The sequence below is a fragment of the Podarcis liolepis genome (assembly GCF_965112155.1).
Source record: "Podarcis liolepis genome assembly, chromosome: 1".
NCBI lineage: Eukaryota > Metazoa > Chordata > Lepidosauria > Squamata > Lacertidae > Podarcis > Podarcis liolepis.
Genome location: NC_139554.1, coordinates 83,964,228 through 83,986,951, shown reverse-complemented (window position 1 = coordinate 83,986,951; position 22,724 = coordinate 83,964,228). Strand labels below are relative to the sequence as shown.

At 43.7% G+C, this 22,724-nt stretch overlaps 1 protein-coding gene across 1 annotated transcript; it reads left to right on the top strand.

Moving 5' to 3' along the window:
* Positions 1-129: 129 nt before the first annotated feature.
* On the top strand, positions 130-21,297 carry LOC310689668 (protein farnesyltransferase subunit beta-like). Its single transcript, XM_083467514.1, has 12 exons — positions 130-398; positions 7,241-7,305; positions 8,321-8,393; positions 8,937-9,028; positions 11,054-11,200; positions 12,149-12,232; positions 13,235-13,321; positions 13,506-13,635; positions 14,620-14,752; positions 16,387-16,498; positions 17,021-17,135; positions 20,343-21,297. The coding sequence occupies exons 1-12, from the start codon at positions 276-278 to the stop codon at positions 20,451-20,453; spliced, it is 1,272 nt and encodes a 423-aa protein (XP_083323640.1). The 5' UTR covers positions 130-275; the 3' UTR covers positions 20,454-21,297.
* The last annotated feature ends 1,427 nt before the right edge of the window (positions 21,298-22,724 follow it).

The window sequence follows — 22,724 nt, the reverse complement described above, 5'->3', positions numbered from 1 at the left end:
ATCACAGCGTCTAGCAGTCGCTTGCCGCATCTGAGGCACATTATGAGAGCCGAAACTGGCGGGTTAAAATAGGCGCCACGTGGGGGCGGCAGTGAGTTACCGACGCTGCCGCCGGCGCTTCCCAGCGCGTTTGGGCGAAGCTGCTACAGTATATAGTACTAGAGCAGCGCGCTCGGACCTTTCTTGCCTTCAGCGAGCCGCCGTAGCCGGGCTTGAGCACACTGCCTCTCGGGCTGCCAGCCTCAGTCGCGCGGGCTGAGCGGCTCTGTGGGATCATGGCGGCCGCCGCTTCTACCCAGCCCGCCGCCGACAGGAGACGCTACCGGCGGGGCGGCACGGAAGCGGGCCGGGAGAGGCTGGAGGACGACGGAGTTCGGACCCTCACTTCAGCCGAGCAGGTGGGGCTGGGAGCCGCCCCCTCTTTCCAGGGAGAGGGACTACAACTCCCAGGGTGCACTTCGCGGACGTGCGGCTTCAGGGGTCCGGTCTGTTTCTCTGCACGGGCGGAGAGAGAACGGTGCCCCGGTGGCCGCCCTGTAGATCCATTGTGTTCAGCACAGTGAGAATCTCTAGGGTTGCGGGGTGGGGCTTTTTTGAGGTATATTATCTTGTTGGATTCGGTTTAGCCTCTACTTCTCCATGTGCCGCCTTAAGTCCATTTCAGGTAGTCCATTGCCCATGGAAGCTAATTCATTATTGTCTGCTTCTCATCACACACGATGGAGTTCCTTGTCTGCACACGTTGGAGAACCGCTTTGCACCTCCTCTTTCGTTCTTTGAAACCTTGTTAGAGAGTAACTGTGGGGAAACAGGAGAAAAACGTGGGTGTGCTGCTGGTGTTCCTCGCAGTTTGTGAATTTCGACGCCACTTCAAAACTCGCCCTACCTTTGGGGAATCTGTAGATTGGGACAAATGGAGATTCAGAGTGGTTTTAATAGTGGTGCTTCCCCATCTCTCCATCAGCCAAACTTCCCCACTTCCAGCTCACACCTATTTCTGGTTATAGGCACACATCCTATTCATATCCAGATCTTACTGTATCCCTGCAACTTTCAAGTCTGCCTATTTGTATGCTAACAGAAGTGGTCTTAGAAAAATATATTACTGTGCCTATTTTTAAAAAAACACAAGCAAGGTAACAATGGTTATAAAGAGTGCTGGGTTCAAATGATAAGGGGTTGCATCCCACACCAGTTCCCTTTCCACTAGCTGCTGTCTCTCACCACCCTTCTTACCCAGTTCTGTCATGGACACTTTTATCAGGTTCCCCAATCGTGCAGACAGATCAAGTAATCACAACTAGAATCCCTTTGTGAGCCAGTGTGGTGTAGTGGTTAAGAGCAGTAGGCTCGTAATCTGGGGAACCGGGTTCGTGTCTCCGCTCCTCCACATGCAGCTGCTGGGTGACCTTGGGCCAGTCACACTTCTTTGAAGTCTCTCAGCCCCACTCACCTCACAGAGTGTTTGTTGTGGGGGAGGAAGGGAAAGGAGAATGTTAGCCGCTTTGAGACTCCTGAAGGGGAGTGAAAGGCGGGATATCAAATCCAAACTCTTCTTCTTCTTCTTCTTCTTCTTCTTCTTCTTCTTCTTCTTCTTCTTTCCTACATAAGGTCAGAGACTGAATTGAGAGGTGCACAGTGACAATGATGTGTCCTCCTACACAGTTTGGTGTTCCAGTACTTAAATTTAGAAATTCATCGGTAGTGAAGAACACTGAATTTCTAAATTTAAGTACTGGAACACCAAGCTGTGTAGGAGGACATTGCTTCCATAACCTTAAACAAAAAAGTTGTGAGGACTGATACATTTGGAACCAGGCAAAGCTTTAACATCTTTGGAGATAAAAGGGCTAGAATGTTAGTTCTTCCCAAGCTTTTCTATCTATTCCTTTAACAATTCAGGCATAAGTATTTTTGAGGAAAAGAGAAGTGGGTATTTTATACAATATCAATATTATAAGCCTTAGTGATTAAGCATTTATTCCTGCCAGTGCCTAATTACTGTGATGCTTAGTAACTTTATGCCTTTATAAAACCTGTTTGAAATTTGCATGGTAAGCAGTTCCTGACCCGCCTGGCTTCAGGTTTGATTACGGAGCATTGTTTGCAATGTTCAGGGGGAAGGTAGCCTTGGAACTACGTGACCTTTGAAAAGTCAATGTCATACTGTGGAGGATGATGCTTCTAAAACAGCAGATAATGGGAAGGCATCATCCTGATGTACATGTTTTGAGTGCTCATGAACAACAAGAGGTGAAGAGATAAAAGGCTTGAACTCACGGAGGAGCAAGGACATAGGCTTGGAATTCAGAGGTTGGGGGCAGAAGGGCTGCAATAAACTATCAGGACTCTGAGAAAAGGACTTTTTGGTGATCAGCAAGTTACAAGGCTCCATAGGATAACAGTTCAAAGCATGCTAGCCCCAGGTCCTCCATCATATAATATGGTGCGTGTGTTTTTTAAACACTGTACTAAATGTAAGGCTACATCTTTCTCAATATATAGTGGAACACTCAGCAGTTTTGTTGTATGTATGTTGCTGCTGTGGTATTGTATTGAGGAACTGTGTTTAAGAAAGGGCAAGCAACAGACATAACTGATTCACCAACAAACAAACATGGCTACCCCTGTGGAATCAATCAAAGGCGTCCTTTCAATCACATCACAATTTTGTTGTGTTAGTAAAACGTGCGGAGCAATTTACTGATATATTTTAAGCATTCAAGTTACCTGCTGAAAGGTCTCTGTATTTCAGTGATTATATCCCTTTTGTTCTCTGTGGAAGACATCTTAATTATTGACCAGGAGGGGATAAAGGGGGTTGAGCTTTAGTTAGTAGGGCATATCCATGACATATACAAGTTCTTCTCAGTTTCTGGAATTAATCAGTGAGAGGAAAGACCTCTACCTGCCCTTGGGCTGACTGTTCTTCAATTCTGGTTGGACAGTCATCTGACTTTGTGTAAGGTGACCCATATTTCTAAGTGGAAAATGTGATAGGTATTGCTAGACCTGCTTCCTATGGTGATTGTGTGGTAAGACCTGCATATACTTTCCCTCAGAAATATAGATGGCAAAATGGTAGTAATCCAGTAGATTTTTATGTTCTCATGTTGTACACCACCTTGTTGCATATATTTTATGTAGTATTCAGTTCACAATATTCACCAAGTCCACTGGTAGACAGGACAATTAAAAGTATTCCAAAGCTGCAAGTCTCAAACCACTTGTTCTGTTAACTTCATTAGGCTAAAGCCTGTCATTCATATTTCTGACATAATACCACTGGTTTTTTAATTGTGCAAAAGTTGGATGGGCGTGGCCAGGTATGCCCCTTCATAAGAATTGAGCTCTTTGGCTCAGGAAGACAGGCTATAGAAGACAGAGATTTAACAAACTTACTTGTGTAAAATCAGAGCATAAATGGATAAGTAGTGTTGAATAGACACAGCTGAGTAGAGCACTAATAGTTATGATTTTCCTTTGCTTTGCTTGGTTGTGTAAAAGAATTAAGCAGTAAATCATTTCCAGTTAAATCATGGAAATGACTATCCTAGAGTTTATAGGACTTAAATTATCCTTCTACTGGTTTTAATTAAGTCCTGTTAGTCATGGAAATACTTCATTCTTTGAAGTTCAGCTGGCGGGACAATGAACAAATTATGATTATTTATAAATCTTGCTTAACCGATAGTGTTTGACCATCTTTTTCTTGATGGTCATGGTTTCTATAGCTGCAAAGCTGAGCAAAAGGAACTTATGTAAAGTTACTCAGTTGCTTAGTTCATTTGACCCCTTCCCTTCCAAATAGTACTCAATCCTTGAGAGAAGCTCTGAAATTGAGGGGAAGCCAACTGCCTTTCCTAAGGTTCTGGAAAGAAATTTGCTAAAGTCAAAGCATATGTGGTTGGCAAAATAGTTATTTGTATTAGAAACTGAATGCATGTGATGTGCTATACTAGGCTGCATTCAGACCATACATTTAAGGCACATGAGTTCCTCCAAATAATCCTGTGAACTGTAGTTAAAAGTGCTGTGAATTGTAGCTCCATGAAAGGTAAATCAGAGTTCTCAGGATTCTTTGCGGAGATGTCATTTGCTTTAAACGTATTGTGTGGATGTAGTCTGGGATTTTGTGGCCTGCTTCTGATTTTAGTTGCACTTGCCGCTTTCCACTGTTCAGACCAAAGCAGCTGAAATTACAGTCATCCAGTAAACATGATTACTAGTTGGACTTTCTTCCTTGCTGGAGGCCTGAGACATCCCTGAGGGGTGATTGCTGCTCATTATCTCTCCCTAGAATCTGACCTTTAATGGAGAAGGCAGCACTTTTCAAATCTGAGACAGTGAGAAAACATTAGATACCAGGGCAAAAGAGCAGGAAAGTGTCAATTGAGGCTTTGTGGCCCCAATTAAGGTGAGCTGTGGAATAAGGGTGTGAATGCCAATGTGGATTTCTTTGTTCATGTAGCCATTGAGTAGGAATACAGCATGAGCTGGTCAGAGACCTCACAGATTTCCCTGTTCTGTTGCTGAGCATTTAGTGCTGGCTTCAGCTTAGCCTGGCTGCTTTGATGCTATAGGCAAATTATTAAAACTAAGCGCGTTCATGCACACACCTTGCACTGATTCTGCAACTCCTAGTTCCTAGAACCTTTCCTCACCTATTACACCCAACCTTATGATGTGTTGAGCTTCTTCTTCTCTGTCTCCCCTTGCTATTTCCCCTCTGCCTCTCTCAGTGAGCCTGGTTTCCAATGACTTCCACTCCCCCATGCATGCTTCATAGCAGTTCCCTTTCTTTTGTTGGGAGCTGGAGGAGCAGCAGCCTCTTAAGAGAAGAGGGAGAAATCTGGAACCCTGTGGTTGTGTTTAAATACCCTGCTGCCATGCTTCTCTCCTTCTTGCACTTCTTCCCCATTGTCCGTCTTTCATTAAGCAATTCATTTATTATATTTCTATGCCTCTTTTCACTCATACAAATCACAAAGCGGCTTACAAATACAGTGGTACCTCGGTTTTTGAACGTCTCCGTTGACGAACATTTCGGTTTACGAATGCCATAAACCTTGAAGTAATTGCTTCGGTTTCCGAACACGCCTCAGAAGTCGAACATGCCATGTGGCTTCTGCTGAGTGCAAGATCCTGAGGCCTAGCTGTCAGCTGTTGCATCCTCGGTTTTCGAACGTTTCAGAACTCGAACAGTCTTCTGGAATAGATTACATTCGAAAACTGAGGTACCACTGTAATAGCATAGTAAAACATCCCAATTACAACATAAATCATACAAAATAATTTAACAAATCATTAGTAAAACAACCACCTTGTATGAAACACTATTAACAAAGCGACTTAAAAAATAGGCTAAACAGCACAACCACAAGAAAAGTTATATTATAAGATTCACAAAGCATTGCAGCACTCACAATCCACAACTCAATGTGAACATTAACAAACTAACAACCAAAAACAAAACTAAGCACTGTGGAATTCACACACACTCTTTCTCTATCCCCATGACTCAGACTTCCACTCAGTTCATCAGAAGACGCATACACATCATGCCCGTGGCAGCAACTGCGTTCTGAAGGCTTTTAGGGCTCTGAGGGTTGGAGGGTGGGGCAAGGCAGGTGGAACAAGTCCTTGCCTTGTCAGCAGAAAGTCCCATCACCTTTAAGATGCTCCTTACTGAAGTGGTGGTGTCTCACAAATAATATATCAATTCATGATGTCACTGTGTTGGCAGACAGTTATGGCAAAGGTGGCGGGAAAACTAAGCCAGAGCTTAGCTTAATATATATTAGCATGGCAGCAGTAAGTTATTAGCCTGCAAGTTTCTCATTCCATGGCGAAACGCCCTCCACTCACTGTTGCCAGTTACTCTCTCTTTCTCCATACATATATAGATGGAAGAATGTGCTAAAAATGACTCCGTTCTATCCAAATGGAGTGCCTCACAACAAGATTTTGCAAGTGTTGTGTCCTCTGCTGCCTAAATATATACAGTGGTGCCTCGCAAGACGAAAAGAATTCGTTCCGCGAGTCTTTTCGTCTTGCGATGTTTTTCGTCTTGCGAAGCACGGTCCGTCGCAACTGCGCCTCTTCAAGTGGCTTTAAAAAAAAAGCGCAAGACGTTTTCATCTTGCGAAGCAAGCCCATAGGGAAATTTGTCTAGCGAAGCAACGCAAAAACGGAAAACCCTTTCGTCTAGCGAGTTTTTTGTCTTGCGAGGCATTCGTCTTGCGGGGCACCACTGTATGTGATCTAGTCTAATGTTTCCTATCATACCAACTATTGATTTTGCTCCCATGCATTCTGTTTGATGGTACGTTTCACTGAGGAGATGGGTGGAGGGCTTCATTATGTGTCTTGATTCTAGCTATGTGCTCTTACGGGTGCTAAAACCCTCAGTGATTCTTGGAAAGTGCTTGTGGTCAACTCTCCCCCCCCCCCCCCAAGGATCAGCCTGGGTTGTGCATACTGTACAGTGCTACATGGGTGGGATGTCCTGGGAGCAGAAGAGCCTTTTTGATTGGGTGCTGCATCACTGAACCACAGGCACATAGGAAGTTACCTTAGACCAGGTCAAACCACTGACCCATCTATCTCAGTGCTGCCTATCTTAATTTTGGACTAGCAGATGCCAGGGATTGAACGTGGGACATTCTGCCTTTCATCTGTGGCCTTTCCTCATGGGCAGCAGTTGTGTAATGTGATATACTAAAGGAGCTATAGCTTGTTATTTGTTACCATCCACTTCTTTTACGAGCCTCTGTGTTGTTGTTTTTAAACTGGAACAGCAGCAGCCCTCTTGAACTCTGACACCCTTTTAACAATTTCTCATAGCTGCCGTAGACACTTTTCTTCTTGGCATGCCATGCCATATTGCTCCATTTGTGCTGTGATGGTTCTTTCTCAATAGTGCTGTCTTCTGAGTGCAGAGGGGTTCTTGCATTCTGATTTTTTACCTGTCATGTTTTTATGTTTAAGAAAATATTTTGCTTTTCTGTTACATATGCTGCATTAAATGTGTCCATCTCTAATGTTTTATTTTGATATTTTATAATGTTTTGTCTCGCATGTTAATTTACATAGTAAATTGCTTTGAGACCTTTGAAAAAAGTGGTGTAGAAATTATTTTAATAATAATAGTAATAGTAAATGCTAGCATATAGTGTTCTCTGTATCCTCCCCACCCAAAGTTATTGTACCTCTTCTTTGTCCCTTTAACTTGTTGCAGACAAAAGTAGAAGATATAGTCCAAGAGGTCTTTGATGCTTATAAGACAAATCACCATGACACGCAGTAAGTTATTGTATCCATGCAATCTTTCCTCCACATGCTCTGTATTCTTGTTTGACTGCTGATTTATATACCCCATCCCACATTGCTCAGGAGGGCCCTCAACTTTCTGGAGAGGCTTTTGGGGAATGGGGTATGTGTGCAGGTAGCTGCAATAGTGAGGAAGTACTGGGTGACTTTCCTGTGAACTGCCTTCCTTTCTCTTAGGATTCAAGCAATGCCTTTATATAGAGTTGTGGTATACTCATGTTTACAATACTTTAGATGGTTCTGGTCTTTCCATCACAAAATGGATAGTGCTGAGCTAGCCCCCATGCCTGCTGGTTAGCATTGGAAGGAAAGCCTCGACTGGCACAAATGGGAGCTTTTCTTCCAATACACACATATTTCAAAATCCAGACAGAAGAGTTGTTGAACTTTTTTTTAGTTTTGCCCAAAGTTGAGCTTTTTTTGGCATATGACAAAAAAGTTTTCCAGACATATGGCAACCCTACCCACAGCAGATGCAGGGGTCTGATCCCCTTGCCAGGGGCCCGGTCCAAATTGGCTCCTTGCTCCTGCTGTTTACCTAATAAAAAATAAATAAAAACACACACAATTGCTGTTGTGTGAATGATGTCACTTCTAGTTTTGCCTTTAATTTTGAAAAAGATGTCTCAGGAGGGACATGATCACAGGTTTATAAAATTGTGAACAGTGGCTTCCTCTCTCTTCTCATCTTTGCTTAAATGTCTTGCATGTTCTCCCTGCTCCCATCTTTCTCAGCTCCTCCTGGGGGCCTTTGCTCTACAGGTATCATTCTTCTAGGAATAACTTAAGAATACTTCCTCTGTCAATCCCATCTGCACTGTTTCCCTCCTGTCTCTCTCTGCACTATTACCATATGGACTTCAGATGAGATGCCCACTATCCTGGATGGTTTTAAAGGAGGGTTAAACAAACACACACATGGCTGTAGAGCACTTATGTGGCTTTATGACTCTTTGATCATTTGTATATCTTTTGGTCTATCCTTCAGGTTTGTTTTGCAGCGAGAGAAACACTTCCACTACCTGAAGAGAGGGCTGAGACAACTGACAGATGCCTATGAGGTAATCCCTTCTGGCTGAGGGAGTTTGTACTGTTTCCTTCCTGCTTATATTCTGTTAGCGGAAAAATATTTGATGGTGGGTTAACATGATTATGGCTCATTATCCTCCTTGCTTTTTCTACAGCTGAGGTTTCTTTAACTTTTCTCTGGAATCTGAGGTATCAGGGGACTTCCTTTTCCTGTCTCACTGAGGGGCACTTTTGTAGGCCATGGAAACACTGGCTGTGTTCCCATTGACCTTGCTAAATCCATTATCTAGGAGCCACTTCAGTTGTAGAAAGCTAAATATTTGTTACCCGTGTCTTTTGCTCTGTCCATTTGGTGATAAATGAAAAGAGGTTCTCATGTTAGCTTGGGATTGTGCGAATAATGAAGCTATTCTTAAAGAGGTATGTAAATTCCCTTCATAAATTGGTGTCCTTTATCCTTCTAAACCTCTTACTTTCCAGTTCTGATTCGCCTTCTTTGCCCTCCTTTTGTTGGGGTGTAACAAATGCAGCTGTGTCAGTCATGGATTTTAACAGCTGTCGTTTTCTCTTCCAAGTGTCTAGATGCCAGCCGCCCATGGTTGTGCTACTGGATCTTGCACAGCCTTGAACTCCTTGAGGAACCCATCCCAGAATCTGTAACTTCAGAGTAAGATTTGTTTTATATTTCACTTTCGTTCCTGCAAAACACTTTGCCATTTATTCCGAGCATTGTCATTACATAACTGCTGTGAGTCGTTGTTGAGAAGCTCAGAAATTATGCAGGCGGCTTCTGTTGATGTCTCAGAAACCAAAGATGATCTTTGGCAGAGCTTTGAATTATGTGTTTTCAGAGTTTCTCTTTTGTTAGCAAGCTATTTAGCAAAGTTGCCTTTCTAGACATTTGGAGGTAAATTCAGAACTCAAAATTTAGAGAAATAAGGACTAAGTATAATCTGAAAAACTTTCTGCTCAACTTTGACTTATAAATTATAGGAGAAATTAACTTCCAGAAGTTTTCCTTATCTTTGCACAGTGTGTGCCTCTCTGGGCTAACCTCCCAATGTCCCTGCATGATGCATAAGAGCATTTTCTGAAATACAACAGTGCATTGTCTTTGCTCCAACAATGACCTCTCAATAGCTTTTTCCTCAAGTAGAAGCTTTTGGTGCATCTTGTGATCAGCAAAGATGGTGGTGGTAAGAGATCAGCTTCAGCCACTAGGAGAAAGAAACCCATTCCCTGCAGGGTTTGAAAATCTGTGTCTGCAGAAAGGGTTGTGGTAGTTAGGAGAGAGAAGGTTTTTTTGCATTTGAAAGAAGTATGGGTTGCAAATTGTTTTTCAAAGAAGAGAAGTTTTGCAATTTGTAAGGAGAAAGAGGGAAAATTAGTAAGCTTGAGTTGCTTTCACCCAGGAGGAATTGGTTTGAGCAGAATTTGAGTTGCAGAATTTTGGGAAATGTCGAAAAGAACCTTGTTTTTGTGAAAATTTTGGGGGAAATTGTAATATTTGTAATACTTTTTAACACCCTTTACAGATTTCAAGTCGCTTTGTTACTTTAGGAACATACAATGTGTTCTGTATAACTTGGTTATACATTAAATTATCCTGATTGGTGTTTCAAAAGTTCAGATCTGTATCCGGGAGCTACTGTTGCTGCGAAATATAACTATTAGGGAAAGGAGTTTCGTTCCTTTAACCAGCATGTCCAGAAGGCACTCTGGATGCTGCTTTGCAGTGTTGTTGCCACCTACAACAAGATTTGTTGTAGATGAGTAGATTTGCACTTTGTGTGGCCTGCCCCCTCCCCCCCCCCCCCGGTCTGGGGCTGGATGTGTTGCATTTCAATGTGTGACTACTGCAGTTGCATTGTAAACATTTCCATATACACATATATTGTGTGTACATTGATCTTAAATTAAAAGACTTGTTGGGGGGGGTTGTTCTCAGTGTTTCTTGTTTCTTAATAAGTAAAATGTAAATTACAGGAGGTCATTAAAATGATGCCCCAAATCAATATTTTAAGGGTGGGAAGAGACAAACCCTTCTTTGATCGCAAAGACCTTCCATGTACGCAGCTTCTGTCCCAAAATAGATCAGGGGGAGAGCCTGGGAAAGGGCGCCTGCAACAGACCTTTGTGTATATTGGGATTAAAACAATAACAAACAATGGAATAGCATGGCAAAAGCGGAGGAGAATGCTTGTTCTGCTGTTGAGATTCAGCTAGATGGCTCTGGTGAGAGAGAACCTTCCATAGAGTCCAGGGGGTCCTTTGTGCAAGTGCAAGGCCTTCCTCGCTTTCTGCTGATATTTTCCTCTCCCGCTGCAGTTCTCCTGTACCTCATCCCACTTGTGAATATTGGGAGCAACTTCTGGTGTGTTGGGGGATGTATGTGGACATGGCTGCCAAGGGAAGTGCAAGAGCCTCATTATTTGTCTGGAGTCCAGCTTCTCCAGATCCAACCCAATTCATTTAGTGTCCGAGTTGTACATTCACTTCAATTTCCCCCTTCCTTCTGCGCAATGAGGCAATGGACTGTAGTGCCACTGGCGCAGTGTCAAACACTGCTGCTAGTATAAGAGCTGCGGTCCTTATTTCTTAGCCCGGGAAGGCCCTGTGCTGCTTGTTTTGTGTTTAAATGCTTCTTGCTTATACAAACTAAGCTTGCCTTTGGTCTTTCCTCTGTGCCTAGTGTGTGCCAGTTCCTGAGCCGCTGTCAGAGCCCCAGCGGAGGCTTTGGAGGGGGACCAAACCAGTACCCACATCTTGCTCCAACGTATGCAGCTGTCAATGCTCTCTGCATTATTGGGACTGAAGAGGCATACAGTGTTATCAACAGGTAAAATTGTAGGAGGGACCCCCTCAGATCCAAGATATTAGGTGAAGCCTGAAGCATTCTTGAGCAATGTCTGCCAGCACAGTCCCCCTCTTCAGCCTTCCTACTTGCTGAAGAAGAAAGGTTAGCTGGCAAGCTGGGCTGGTGGCCCTTTTCCAACACTGCCTTTGCCACAATGTGCTGCTTGGTGTCTACATCCACCACACTGCCTCCTGTCCACTTGTCGGTAGCTTCCTTTGCTTTGAATCAAGGAGAGCAAAGCTCTTCTTGGCGCTCAGGCCTCTCTTGCACTCCAGGGCTAGAGAAGGGTTAGCTCCATATTTAGAAAAAATGAATCTAGGTGGTTAGTCCAGGTTCATGTTTTTAACCAGGGTTCTGCAGAACCTTTGGAGTCCACTTTCATCGCTAGGCATTCCAACGTACACCTCAGGCACACATCACTTTCCCATCCTGCACCAGCCAGGCGTCCCCACTCAAAAGAGTGGGAGTGACCACAAGTCACACGCAGCCTGATCTAGTCCCATAGTGCATCATGTGACACCAGTGGTGAAATGGTCAAAATCAGTCTCTCTCTGGGAGCTGTGGGTCCAAACATGCAGGTTGTGTGAGATGATGTATTTCTGTTATTTAGGCTTGTACAGCAGGGCAATGGAGTAGCAGGTTTTACCTTAACATGAAAACACCGTGGTGGGGACAAAGTCAGAAGAAGTTGTGGAACCTGCTTTTATGGAGGGAAAATTGGCGGGGGGCTCTTCTTGGTAGGGAGAGGGGGCTGGGTTGCCATAGGACATCATGACATGTTGGAGGGGTTCCTCAGCCAGCAAAGCACTGAAAACCCCTGGTCTAGATGATCCTGAAGCGCATTTTCATTCATGTGGGTTGGCTCTTCCAGCATCTCAGTTGTTCCCCCCCCCTCTTAATAGGGATAAATGTTCTCTATTGTTATTTCAGAGAGAAGCTTCTGGACTACTTGTATTCCCTGAAGCAGCCTGATGGCTCCTTCATCATGCACATAGGGGGAGAGGTGGATGTCAGGTGTGTTGGAAATGTTTCAAGTATTTCATGTGATGCTCAGCAGCAGCTTTGGGTTCTGATGAAAGTTTTGTAGCAATGGTGTTCGTAGAGAGTTTTGTCTTAGCACAGCAAGCATTAATCCTGTTTTGTAATAGTGTAGCTAAACTTCAGTGGAGGAATAAGATCCTGGCTTCTAATGTTAGGAAGATTATGGGAGCCATTATTTGCTTCTTTCAGCTGTAAGTGATGTTAAATATTCCTGGCTTGCCCCTCTAGGGGGCAGGAAAAGGCAGTCCTTGGCTGCAGTTCAAGAGAAGTGCTTGCATGTGGAAAGAATGGCAGACATGGCCAGAGTTTGTTTTGGTGCAGCAGATTCTAAAGCTGAAGATGAAAATCTTTTTCAGCTTGTACAGTGGCTTGCTGTGACAAACCATTTTAAATGAAGCTCTGGCTCTTCTTTCAGGGAAGAATGTAAACTTTATTTTTCTTCCCCTGGGATTTCAATGAATAATGTTGTGAGCAAGGCTTTTTCTGTCTTAATTAACAATATTGAAATCCGCTCAGTATCTTTCCTTGGCTACTAATATAAATCTAGGATACCAGTCCCTTGGTGCATCAAGGAAGGAAAGAAATGGATGCACTGGGGTAAACTCTTCTGAATTTAGCTCCTGGTGTACCTTCCATTCTAATAGCCTCATCCAGAGTAATTTTATTTTAAAACAAACAAAACATGGTCTCTCTCTCTCCCTCTTTCTCTCCCTCCCTCCCTCTCCTCCCACCCTCACCAACAAGCTGATTGAGTTCATTGAGCAAATGCCTTCTCAGGGTTGCTCAGATATTAAAACCAAGTCTGGAGTATACAATGACTTAACTTCCAAGTACTCTCTTTGTGACATTTCTACGGTCATGGCTGGGTGGATTGTGCAGTTTAATATGACTGGTGTCTCCCTGACATCAGTAGCTCGGCTTGCATCATTCTTCATCCATGTGTAGAAGTTAAATAGTCTCATATTTAAATCTCAGGAGTGCGTATTGTGCTGCATCAGTGGCTTCGCTTACCAACATCATCACACCAACTCTCTTTGAAGGGACAGCGGACTGGATAGCAAGGTAGGAAAACACTTAGCTCTTGTTTGGCCTTGGACACCCAGTGCTTCTTTGGTTGCCAAGTTTAAGTGTGGTTACCTGCCCAGCAGCAGGAGTCTAGAGAACAAGCAGGAAGATAATTGTTGTATTGTGGACAACAAAACATATCCTGTGTTTTTTTTCTTCCTGTTTTTGTGTTTTGCATTAGATGTCAGAACTGGGAGGGTGGGATCGGTGGTGTCCCTGGCATGGAGGCCCACGGAGGGTACACTTTCTGTGGACTGGCAGCACTGGTCATTCTGAAAAGTGAGCATGTCTTGAATCTGAAAAGCTTATTGGTAAGTAACCATTTGCCAGCCTGGTTCTAATTCTCTCTGTGCTGCTGTTTCAACATTCACTATGGCTCATATCCAGAGCTCCCATGAGCAGACCACTGTTCATGGGTGGAGAAGTGAATTTTAGCATTCCCCGTAAAGCTGCTCCAGAGCGTCAGGGGACCCTTCAGAGCAGAACTGCGGGTGGCACAGAGTAACCAGTGAAAATCCCTTGCCGCCTCTTCTACAAATGAAGGAACCCTTTTCCTTTGTGGAAGAGGCACTCTAAATGGAGCCTTATCAGTGCAGAAGGCACTGTCATAGCCATCACAATGCCAAAACATAGGATCCCACTGGATTCCAGTATCTGGGATTGGGATTCCCCCTTTGCCCTGCCCCTTCCATTCTTATGCTCTCCCTAAAAGTGCCTGTCGGTACATTCACAGCACATATTCATAATCATTCCCTTGAGCGCTGTATTAATTGATTAAAAGGAAACATGTACCATTTCTAACATTATTTCATAATATCGTGAAACCCCATTTTGTCTGTAACTGTCTTTAAATACGGGCATCCCCCAGTGATGCATGATTAGCTGGCATGTAACCGTGCATACGTGCAGCACCGGGAAATAAAGAAATAATTTGATTCAAACCTGAAATGGCAGGATCTCAGGGCCATTTATATGATAGAAACATGATCTCTTGATGTTCACCAACGTGCAGTAATTTCTCATTCCCAGTTTTATTGGTTTGCTTGGTTGCTTGTTTCCTCGTTTAGTTTAATTATTGAAAACCCCTTCATATTTTCCGTGGCAACCTGGGCATGTTAGATTTTGCTGCAGGAAACACATGAAGCATGAAGGGGACAGGGGGACGGGTGTGTGCCCTCAGACTGTGCTAGGGGACTGCAGTTGTCTGTGGCTCCCTCCACTGATATATCCGCTGGGTGTAGCAGGTCCTGTGGCTGCACTGAGCAATAGTGATGTTTGCTTTCTCTTCCTGCTAGCACTGGGTTACAAGCCGCCAGATGCGTTTTGAAGGAGGGTTTCAGGGCCGTTGTAACAAGCTGGTAGATGGCTGCTACTCATTCTGGCAGGCTGGCTTGCTGCCTCTCTTACATCGAGCCCTGCATGCCAAAGGTGAGTCTGAGCACTGCAGGCTTGTCCACCATTCCCCAGGTATGCTGCCCCTCTCACTTGCTTCCTCTCACCCCCAAACTGTTAGATGTGGAGTGTTTCGTTTGAGGAGCCTAGCGTGAGCTAAAGACACAAGGACACAAGATGTGATCCACTGCAGCATTTGTATTCTCTGTCCTTGTGGAAACTAAAAAAAAAATCTCCCTTTCAATGTTACAGTAGAACCGGCATCAACATGTCATAGGGCTGAAAATAACAAAGCTGTTGGGGGACCCATGAAAACTGTCATTGTGTCAAAGAGTGCCAGTGCCATTCTTCCTCAGTACTTGCCCTCCACTCCCCCCCAAATGTCCCTCATTCACCTGCTTTTTCCATGCTTACCTCCCCACACCTTCACAGCCAAACTTTCCAACTCCCCTTCACTTAACTGCTGCCCTTGCAGAGATTTTGTGAAGCTGATGGGCAGCTGATGTGACAGTTGCACTCTGAGAGGCAAAAGGGACCCAAGCAATAACTGCACTTTAATGCACAACCATCATCCTAAACTGGGGTGGGTTTTTTGGGGGAGGGGGGTTCCTGGGAGGGTGATTTATGAGCAAAAGGGGTGGATGCCCTCCTTTCTTGCCTCTCTCTCCACTAGATGCAAGAGGGCAATATAATAGGTAAGATATATAACACATAACAACACATAACACATAATATATAATATAATATATATATTATAATGCACAGTTGCTCCACAGAACTCTCTGCTTACAGATGTATCAGGGTATAATTTAATTTTAAAAGGACCTACTCATCTATGGAAAAATAGGGCTGTGGTTAGTTACTAAGCAGTATAGTCACAGCATCCATACATACAAGGAAATCTCCAACGCTTTCCTCGCTTATTGAACATACAGTGCTAGCTTGATGCTCTGTGATTTTAAAACTTCCTGAAATCTCTGGATGTGGCCAGTGTCAGAGGACCAGTCTGAAGCGATGTGGGGCATGATGGTTTGTTTATAAGCATATCTGTGCAGGGTTACCGGTTCCTTTGGCATACCAGCCCAGCATGTACCTAAATATCCCTGTTGCGCTAACACTGTAGGAGTTGGCAACGGTTTAAAAGTGACAATAGCAGGGAGCAGGGGTTATGTTGCTTTTAAAAGCAAAATGAAAGCACACTCTGCAACCTTCTTCTGTCAGACCTCAGAGCTGGAATACTAGCCAGATGAACCATTTTGCACCGATGTAGGAGACAGTTTCAACACACAGAGTTCTATTCGCAGGATGCAACGAATTTCTATTATTAGGTTAACTGCCTCAGATGAACTCTGCCAGCACATGCTCCTTGTGTGCTTCCCTTCCACCTTTCCTTGTCCCATCCCCTCCACAAGCTGCTGCTTGTTATCTGCTTGCTGTCCTCTGAGAACACTTGCTTTCTCCCATTAGATTAAGGAACAAGGAAATGACTGCCCGATAGCAAAAATGGAAGGCTTCTGTGAGGACAAGGCCAGGAAGTGGGTGGCCATAGCTCCGCCCTTGCAAAGCGGAAAAAGGGAGGGAGTGCAGTCTTCCATTTGGTGTCTTCCTGTTGGCCTGCTCTTTCCCCAGTGGAAGTGTTAGCCTCTTACTGGGGTTTTTGTTCCTTTTAGGTGACTCTGCCCTCAGTATGACACACTGGATGTTTGACCAGGAAGCGCTTCAAGAGTACATCCTACTATGCTGCCAGTGCCCTGCAGGGGGCCTCTTGGACAAGCCGGGCAAGTGAGTGTTGGTCACCCTAACTGAGAAAATTTCAACTTGTGGCTCAAGCATACAGCAGGAATACCCATGACTGGGATTAAATTTACAAGCAGTTTTTTAAACAACAGAAGTACAGTGGTACCTTGGTTCCCAAACTCAAGGAAGTCCTTTCAACTTCCAAAACGTTCGCAAACCAAGGCGCGGCTCTGATTGGCTGATTGGCCCCGGAAACAATGCCAGCAGCTGAAACGGACGTTCGGCTTCCCAAAAAAGTTCACAAGCCAGAACACTTACTTCCGTGTTTGTGGCGTTTGGGAGCCGATTTGTTTGGGAGCCAAGCCGTTTGGGAACCAAGGTACCACTGTACTATAAGATGAAAGAATATCACAAAGAAGACGACTACGGGAAACTAATCTGGCACCCAACTTGGGGCTTTGGGTACCCTGCACTGAAGCAAATGGGTGCCCCAGAGGGTGGCTAAGTGGAACAGTTGGGCTTCCAGTTTCTCACTCACCTCAGCCTTGTGTATGTTTCTACCGCCAGGTTCCGGGATTTTTACCATACCTGCTATTGCCTCAGTGGGCTGTCGATAGCACAGCATTTTGGCAGCGGGGACCTTCTCCATGAAGTAGTGCTAGGAGTGCCAGAGAACCGCCTGGTAAGCTATGCCAGGATGTGGCTGTGCGTGTGTTTTGTGTATTAGGAATGAACCCAAGTGAAAGTGACACAGACCAGGAAGGTGCCGCTCCGATCCATTCCAAGTCTGTTCTATCTCATTTCCCATATTTCATCTTTTTTTTTTAAAGGAAATCTAATGAAAATTGCATTTATCTACGTGTTTAAATATGGAAATTGCCACAAAATTTGTTATTTCTGACCATATTTTCTCTCAAAATGCACGCCTTTGAACAATTTTCTCCTAAAACACAAATGCTTTTATATTGCTATTTAAGCAGAGACATGCATAACAAAACTGGGAGAACTGCAGAATCCAAAGGATAACTATGTTCTGATCTGCATCTTAGTCCAAGTGGTGCAGAACAAGTTAGTTCATAACAGAATTTCCATTCACATACTTTTGAATAGGTAGAAAGTAAGCTAGTGCTTTTGAGGATACCATTCGGCTGCAAGTAAATCCTGTCTGCAACTTATAATCCTGGAGACACTAGTGAAAATTCAGTATGTGTGTTACAGCAGTGAATTGATTTCATTCACTTTTTTGCCATCTCACTGTGCACTGGTAATGGCAGCCTTCATTGGCTGCTTTCAGACACTCTGGCTAGTGAGATAGGGCAGGGACTCTGAATCACCTCCCTTCCCTTTTCACAGCCATGTTAAAAAGGTCTTTGGACAGGGCTGCCCCTGCTACTGAGGAAGGCAGGTGGTGATATTCCACAGCCAACAGGCCTCAAGATCCTGTTGCCTCTGCATCTTCATAGGCCTGCCTCTTAAAGATTAGGGTAGAAACATCTCAAATTTGGTGTTTTCTTTATATTTTAACTCTTCTCATCAGGAAAGTGTGCCAGAAATTTGGCATAAACCTTCCCCCTCTGTGACAGCCCCTGCTCCATAGCCAAAGGCAGAAAAGGATACCACACAGCGGTTAGACTGTGAACCACCCTGAGCCCTCCGGGTATAGGGCTGTATATAAATTCAATAAATAATAATAATAATAATAATAATAATAATAATAATAATAATAATAATAATAATAAATAAATAAATAAATAAAAAATAATCAGGCAGGAGCAGAAATGGTTTTACTGTGTGTGTGTGTGTGTGTGTGTGTGTGTGTGTGTGTGTGTGGTGGATGTGAGTAGCGCACTTGCCACACCAAATAGTTTGTTGTTGTTGCAAGTCACATGGTGGCTATGGATGCTTAATTTCACAGCGTTTGAGATAACAGGGCTTGACAGGTTAGGAGGAAGGAGTGAGGTTTGGGATAGAGAGCAATGTGTATAAGGCAGAATAGGAAGTATAATGAAAGAGGGGTGCTTGCTGAGGCTCTTGTCTTTCTGCGTAGGCAGTGTGAGCTCCAGATATGATTTCCTTTGGTCTGTGAGCTTTCAACAGGCATAGCCTTCCCGTTCTCTTCTATGATCCTCCATCCCAAGCCAGATTCTCCTGCTGTGTGGTATGCGTCAAGTATGATTACAGCCTTGAACTATGAACTTTGCTTCTCATTGTGCATTCCTTATTCCTCTCATGGGGAAATGTCCCTCTTACACTGGGAACATTTCGAAGAGAAGCATTTTCTCTTTTTTTCTTTTTATTAATTTTTATTAAATGTTACCCAAAAAAAAAACGCAAAAGAAAAATAGAAATAGGAACAATACATAACTGTACATAAAAACATTTATCTACACAATTTTCCAGAATGCAGACTAGAAAAGAAGATGAAAAATAAAAGAAACAAACAAAAAAAATATAATGAAGAGAAATAATTCCAAATTCATACTTCAAACACTACAATATATAAATCCTAGTTAAAATATTATAAAATACTTCCACTGCATTCACCACACGTCTCTTGGTTATCTAATTCACCTTTACATCTGTTCTTCAGTCACTTCCTTTCCTTAAGTTCTTTCATAGTCTATCTAATCTTTGTATTCTCTGTATTCTTCACAAGGTTAGTCTAAGCACAACCAAACTTTCGTGTTAGTTCCCTGTTTGTGTAAATATTCCTTTAAGCATTCCCATTGCTTCTGTACCATAGTTTTAGATTTATGCCTTATTATATCCTTCAATTTTGCTAACTCCAGATATTCACATAGTTTACTTAACCATTCCCTTTTTGTTGGGATGTTATTTCCTTTCCAGTAACTGGCCACCAACATTCTCGCTGCTGTTGTTGCGTATAGGAATATGTTAATTTTATCTTTGGGGATATCCTTACTCAAAATTCCTAATAAGTATGCTTCTGCCCTTTTGCTATATGAAACCTTTATTAGTTTTTTAATTTCTTCATGGATAATTTCCCAGAATTTTTTGATCTCTGAACTTGTCCGCCACATATGGTATAGAGTGCCCTTCATCTTATTGCATCTCCAACATTTATTAATAATCAATCTATTCATTTTTGCTAGTCTGTCTGCTGCCGTATACCATCTGTGGTACATCTTCATATAATTCTCTCTTATTGAATTGCAGACCATAAAATTTATGTTTTCCCAAAAAAACTTTTTCCAATCTTCTGAATCAATTGTATATCCTAGATCCCATCCCACTTTAGCATATTTTAGAAGCATTTTCTTGTGAGATTGCCCCAGTGCTGCTATGATGATGATGATGCAGTGAATGTCTCCTCAGAGAGGCTTGAACAAGGCCAGCTCCAGGTTTGGGAGGCGGGCCTTGGCAAGATGCCCTTTCTGTGGAACCACCCCTTTCCTTTGTTGTGTCACTGCAACAGCTGGTAGGCAGGCAGTGATAAGGAACAAGCCTTACCTCCAGCTAGAGGGGAGGGCAGGGAGCCAGGGTTTTTGTGGTTCCTTGCTGGTGTTGCTGCTTGCCCACTTGAGAGGCTGGCAAGCAAATGGTGGCAGAATGGGAAGGAGCCCGGGGTTGGTGCTGAGGCCTTGGCAACTGCTCAAGGATAATGACCCCTTCAAAGTTGAAAATATGTGGATAACGTCTAGTAAACTCTCAAAAGCTACAGCGGAGCTGATAAAAACTTCTTTCAGTGGTCAGGATGCTGGGCTTCAGACTCCTGTAGCTCCATACATAGTGCCATGAAATATATCCTTAAATAACTTGCTTTCATCAACTTACCTACGTTGACAGACTTGGCTTCTCTTGCTATGAAACTGGTGAGAGTAGACAGAGTTTCACCTTTAATTCCTGTTTGTTTCCTTCCCTCCAACAGCGGCCTACGCACCCTGTGTACAACATCTCCCCCGACAAAGTGGTGCAAGCCGTGATGCACTTCCTGAAGAAGCCTGTTCCAAGTACAAAGGAGGAGCCTGTTGCTAATTGAGGGGGGCTGCTGCCCGGGTAGACACTGTGCAGTGCCTTGTCCTGCCGTTCAACGCATGGCACTGCAAGTCGTCTTGGCCATTGTGGGGGGCCCTGGCCCTGGAGCTAACTTTTTGATTATTTTCAAACTGGGCTCAACTTTTGTGTGTGCATCTTTTGAGAGAGTTCTGCTAGCCATACCAAAACCTGGTCAGTTTTCAGGACCTAGTAGCAGATTGGCTGTGTGGTGGCACACGGTTAGACATGCTGGCTGCTCATTTGCGTGGGACACACTCTCACCTTGCAAGCAGGAGCAGTTTTGGTTCTGAAACAATGCAGCATGTTAGTATCTTAAGCATCTGGCAAACCAGTTCTGTTGTTTCATTTGCACTATGCTAAGTATCTTGGGGGGGTGGGGGTGGGACCAGCTTCCTAATAGGCTGATTACTGGCCTAGCCAGAGTTGGTGCCCTGATCCCATACCCTTACAGGCAATATATTCTGTCCATTTATACTCCCCGAAGCTATTCCAAGTACTGCTAACCAAGACATGGGACTCTGGCTTTAAAATTTAAGGATATTCTGAGTCAATAGTGTGCACATCAACACTGTATTAGTTGTGTGTCAGCTGCTGGAGCACATCCCAGGGGTGCTGTCTTGGATACCCCCCTTGTGTTAAGCTCTTTTCCATTATATAAAGTGGTGTTGAAGGTCTCACTCTGCATCAAGCAAAAAAGAGGCCACTGGCAAGATTCTGTGCAAAATTCTTCCCCTCCCTTGCATATTGGTACTAGCCTGCCTAGTGGCAGGACTGACAATGTAATAATGTTTGTGCATTTTATTAAACATAAACTAATTCCTTTCTTATTACCTGTCCAGTTGTGACCATTCATAAAACTTTTTGATGCAATTGTATTTAAGGTTTTAATTTGTATTTCTGCTAGGAGGGCCCTTTGGTGCTCATCTGCATGTTTGGGAAGGAAATCACAACATTTTCCTTTTGGGACTGTACAGTTTGCAATGCTTTCTCAAGGCATGCTTATTAGCGCTTACTTCTAACCAGTGTCTTAAAGCCGCACAACACTTCTGTTGAAGCTAAGCCCTGATATTGAACCCTTCCTGGAAACTATATGTAAACTGAACTCTTGGAGGACTTACGGCGTCAAAGAGGTAAACAATCCTAGCCTTTCGTAAGCAGAGCAGGCTAATACATAACCTGCAGAACCACTGTTATCCTTAATGAGTACCATGGTAGCCTCAGCAACAGGGCTTGAGGTTTTAGCTCCATGCAAGTAACCATGTGCGGTGAGAGTGAGGCTGTGTGCTTGCCCTGTGGTTGTCCCCTTGCATGGAGGGAAAGTCTGACGCAGGGAAGGAAGCTTGTTGAATGGTCACAGGCTGTTCCTTTCAGCTGGGACCCTGAATACCAAGGGTGGCAGCTCTCACCTAGACAGCCTATATGTGATCAAACATGCTTCAAACCTCCCCACAACATGTAGATAGCATGGGGCAGGGTGATATTGCTTGGAGATATAACAGCTGGAAATTATAATTTACTTTTCAAGCAGCTGCTATTTGTCTCTTAATCTTGGGATGAATATAGATAACTGTTAAGTGGTATCACCACTGGAGGAAGGCGGGAACAACATAGTGGAAGGTATTTTTCCTTTGTTTGCTCCTGGCTCCTCTTTCTGCTTTCTTCCTCTCCCAGCTCCTTTTCCCTCCTCCCGGCTTCCATTTTCAGCCTTTGGGAGGCTGGTACATTCCACTGACATTTCTCTTTTGCACACCTGTACCTTGAGCTACCAAGCCAGGCCAGGCCCTGCTAAAATAAACACAACTTTGCAACCATCCTAAGCACATGTATAAAAGCAGCTTTGTGGGCCAAACTAGTACTTTGGGAGGAGAATTAAAGTGTGTTTAAACTGCTGGATGAAAATTGCCAGTAGCTTGCAAAATTGCTAGTAGGATTGTATGTTATGTGCTTTGATTCCATGCAAACACAGAAAAGCTTTAGAATTTGGTATTGGGTGCACACATGAAGGGTGCAAGGATAGGTGTAAAATGGCTGGGCAATGCTTGGTGATATTTCTTAAGGCAGAGGGATACTAAGAGAATTTCAGGACATCCAGTGAATTTAAAGCTACCTCTGATGCCTAAAAGTGGCATAAATTACAGCTGGAGGTGTTAAACGCACATTGATTTGGGCAATACACTACAAGAGTGTTCACAATCCAGCTTTCTGGACTCTGAATTTGAGTTTCTTTGGTGCAAAACTCAGCCCTACCTACCTC

Coding starts and splice junctions, on each gene's coding strand:
- LOC310689668 (XM_083467514.1), top strand. CDS start 276: ATGGCGGCCGCCGCTTCTACCCAGCCCGCCGCCGACAGGAGACGCTAC. Junction 11,201..12,148: donor GCATACAGTGTTATCAACAG/GTAAAATTGTAG, acceptor TTGTTATTTCAG/AGAGAAGCTTCTGGACTACT. Junction 13,636..14,619: donor TGAATCTGAAAAGCTTATTG/GTAAGTAACCAT, acceptor TCTTCCTGCTAG/CACTGGGTTACAAGCCGCCA.